At 46.3% G+C, this 3,666-nt stretch overlaps 1 protein-coding gene across 1 annotated transcript; it reads left to right on the top strand.

The window, feature by feature from the left end:
• Window positions 1-573: 573 nt before the first annotated feature.
• On the top strand, window positions 574-2,544 carry LOC119459673 (uncharacterized). The gene has a single exon (XM_037721335.2). The coding sequence runs from the start codon at window positions 575-577 to the stop codon at window positions 1,997-1,999; it is 1,425 nt and encodes a 474-aa protein (XP_037577263.1). The 5' UTR covers window position 574; the 3' UTR covers window positions 2,000-2,544.
• Window positions 2,545-3,666: the final 1,122 nt, after the last annotated feature.

Genomic DNA, 3,666 nt, shown 5'->3' with positions numbered 1-3,666 from the left:
ATAACCTGCTGCGCAGTTTGGGATGTTAGACTGTCGCGGAAGCACACCCTGTAAACTTCGAACTCCGTATGTGTAAGTCCCATGGCGAGCACTAAATCTATACACTTAAGAACGTGCTCTTCGCATAGTGATTAAGGTTAAATGATAATACCTTTAGGCTTAGTTGAATGTAGGTTATAAAGTGAAAGGACTTAGTGAACACTCCTCGTAGCTGTTTAACTTCACGAAACGGCATCCTGGAAACTCGAACACGCTATATATGTGCATGTGACATTCCAGAGGACTTACAGCACGCTATTTGCGCCCGCATCCGCTACTTTTCTTACATAAAGTCTCTGAAGTTTGTTACACATTGGCGTGGCGACACTTGCTTCCAAATACAGGACGTTCTCGGCGGCGGTGGCGAAAGACCTCTGTACTGAGCGCAACGAAGTTTCTTCATTTTTTTTTAAGGGCAACATGGTTTAATGAGACTTCGCAAGTAGCTTTGGGTGGGCTTGGTGGCTGTGCCACGATGCAGTCATCTAACCCGTTCGCCTATGCTACGCAGGTGCCTGCCCCGCTTATCACCTGGATGCTACTACTGACCCTGGTTCCCGCCCCTTCCGATGCCACGGCTCCCAGCGAACCCGTTCGCTTCGAGTGTCCTGCCGGCCTTTCTAATCTGTCCACAACTTCAAACAGTCAGACAGCGCCCCCACTGCTGTTCCTCGACTGTCCCCGGATTCCCCTACGGTCATCGACAACAGCCGACGCGGCGCCTATAAAGCTGCCTCACCTACGCGCGGCGCTCTGTGGGCTTGGTGGCTGTGCCACGATGCAGTCATCTAACCCGTTCGCCTATGCTACGCAGGTGCCTGCCCCACTTATCACCTGGATGCTACTACTGACCCTGGTTCCCGCCCCTTCCGATGCCACGGCTCCCAGCGAACCCGTTCGCTTCGAGTGTCCTGCCGGCCTTTCTAATCTGTCCACAACTTCAAACAGTCAGACAGCGCCCCCACTGCTGTTCCTCGACTGTCCCCGGATTCCCCTACGGTCATCGACAACAGCCGACGCGGCGCCTATAAAGCTGCCTCACCTACGCGCGGCGCTCTGTGGGCTTGGTGGCTGTGCCACGATGCAGTCATCTAACCCGTTCGCCTATGCTACGCAGGTCAGTAAGCTGTATTGTCTTTTCACAAAAAAATCAAGCGACTACTGTCTTCTGCAGCTACCAAGCCCACAGTGCTGCCTTTCCGTTGCTATTGAGTGTGCTGATGTTGTACGTGCTTTGTTGTTATTGGCCGGCGATGTCGAGACAAACCCAGGTCCTGACGCGGTTCTCGATGAACTAAAAAAACTATCTGCTGGTCAGTCACAACTACTCACCGAGGTTCAAGGTCTTAAAAATCAACTAAAAACTACGGAACAAGCTATATCTGCCCTCAGTAACAGATTATCCGACCTAGAAACTCACTATCAAGACCTGGTTGCCCTACGCACCGATATAGATTCGATATGCGCTAATGCCACCCAAACAGCCAAAGACATCAGAGAAATAGAAGCCCGCCTGGATGACGCGGAAAATCGCTCGCGGCGCAACAATCTAATTTTTTATAATATCGCAGATAACAATAAATCGGAAACCTACGCCGAATCTGAAGAAACAGTCCTTCGCCTCTGCCGTGATCACCTAAATATAACCATTGACCCGAAAGAAATTGAACGGGCTCACCGTCTTGGACGCCATTCTGCTGGGCGTGTTCGCCCAATAATAGTTAAATTTACATTTTTTAAAACCAAGGAGTTTATCCTTTCCAATGGCCGTAAGTTGAAAGGGACTGATTACGGCATTGGGGAAGACTTTTCACGCCCTGTCCGAATCGCACGAAAGCACCTCATTACATTTGCCAAAACTAAAGCCACAAAATTTTCCTTGCGCTACAAGACATTGTCCATTGGCCCTAAGCGCTATGTATTCGACGAGCCATCGCAAACGATAAAAGAAATCGCATAGCATACGGCCCGTCGTCAAGTAACTAAACTTCCTCGTAACAGCCCTCGCGGTAAATTACCAGCTCTTTCTTTTTCTATTATCTTTACAAATATACGCAGTTTCCTCCCCAAGCGCGAGCACATTTGTAATCTTGTTTCATCATCGGCCAGCAACATACTTATACTAACGGAAACATGGCTAACAGATGACATCACCGATACAGAAGTTTTAGCTGACCTACCTAACTTTAATATTTTCCGTAAAGACCGCAAGGGCTCCAGAGGAGGAGGTGTTCTAATTGCCACTAACCAGCAATTGCCCTGTTCAGTCATTAACATCCCATCAGAACTTGAAATACTATGGGTAATCTGCCGTTCTGCACCTCAAACCGTCATACTAGGCGTCTGCTACAGACCCCCCCACAGCTATCCCAGTTTTGCTTGTAACCTAAATGATAGCCTAAATCAACTTAATGCTGCACATCCCAACGCGCGCATCCTTCTTTTTGGTGATTTTAATTTTCCGTCTATTGACTGGCAGAACTTAACACCAACAAACAATACAGAAATAACCAACTTCGTTGACGTGTGTTTAAATTTCAATCTCACGCAGTTAGTAACTAAACCCACACGCGTCGTACGTGAATCGTCAAACATCCTGGATCTCATACTAACTAATCACCCTGAAACTTTATCAACTCTTACTTATCTCCGCGAAATTAGCGACCACAAAGTTCTGCATGCTACTTTCGCCTTCATCCCGGAATCGCGCCAAACGTTCCATAAAACGATTCGCCTTTACGACAAAGGCAATTACAATGAAATCAATCACCAATTGCTGGCTTTTTTTCCAAACTTCGAAGGGTGTTTCCATGAACGATCAATTGAACATAACTGGCTTACTTTCAAAACCAAAATTACAGAACTAACAACCAAATTTATTCCCACCATTACATTTCGTGCCAATCATAATAAACCATGGTTCTCAAAGTCATTGAAAACAATTGAGAACAAAAAGAAGCGCCTTTTCCGTGCAGCAAAACGAAACCCGAGCGCATGCGCATGGAACAAATATTACGAGGCCGAGTCAACATATTTACAGTCCATTAGTAATGCCAAACGCGCATTCTTTCAAACTGACCTGCCGAAGATATTAACCAATAACCCGAGAAAGTTCTGGCAAGTTCTAAACCCCAATAAGACGCCCATCATCACACTTACTAACACACTTGGTGAGGAGGTGAGCGACGTTGAATGTGCAAATATGTTTAACACTGCATTCTCATCCGTCTTCACAAACGAAACCGATATGCCACCATCTGTTCCAACTGGCCAGCCGAGATCACTTATGCCATCAGTCACATTTTCTGCGCATGGCATTAGCTGTATCATTGAACATATTAAGATGTCATCTTCTGCAGGTACTGATGAAATCACCAGCAAACTGTTAAAGAATACTCGACATGCCATCTCAGTGTATCTATCATTACTGTTCACGCAATCACTTTCCACAGGTAGCATACCCAGCGATTGGAAGGTCGGGAAGGTCGTTCCGGTCTTCAAATCAGGTAACAAAGAATCGCCCCTCAATTACCGCCCCATCTCTTTAACAAGTGTACCATGTAAAATCATGGAACATGTCATCTATTCTCATATAATGAATTTTCTTGACTCTACTAATTTCTTTCA

This window comes from Dermacentor silvarum, chromosome 7 (genome assembly GCF_013339745.2).
Source record: "Dermacentor silvarum isolate Dsil-2018 chromosome 7, BIME_Dsil_1.4, whole genome shotgun sequence".
NCBI classification, from domain to species: Eukaryota; Metazoa; Arthropoda; class Arachnida; order Ixodida; family Ixodidae; genus Dermacentor; species Dermacentor silvarum.
The sequence above is the reverse complement of the archived record's forward strand: the minus strand, read 5'-3'. Positions and strand labels throughout refer to the sequence as shown.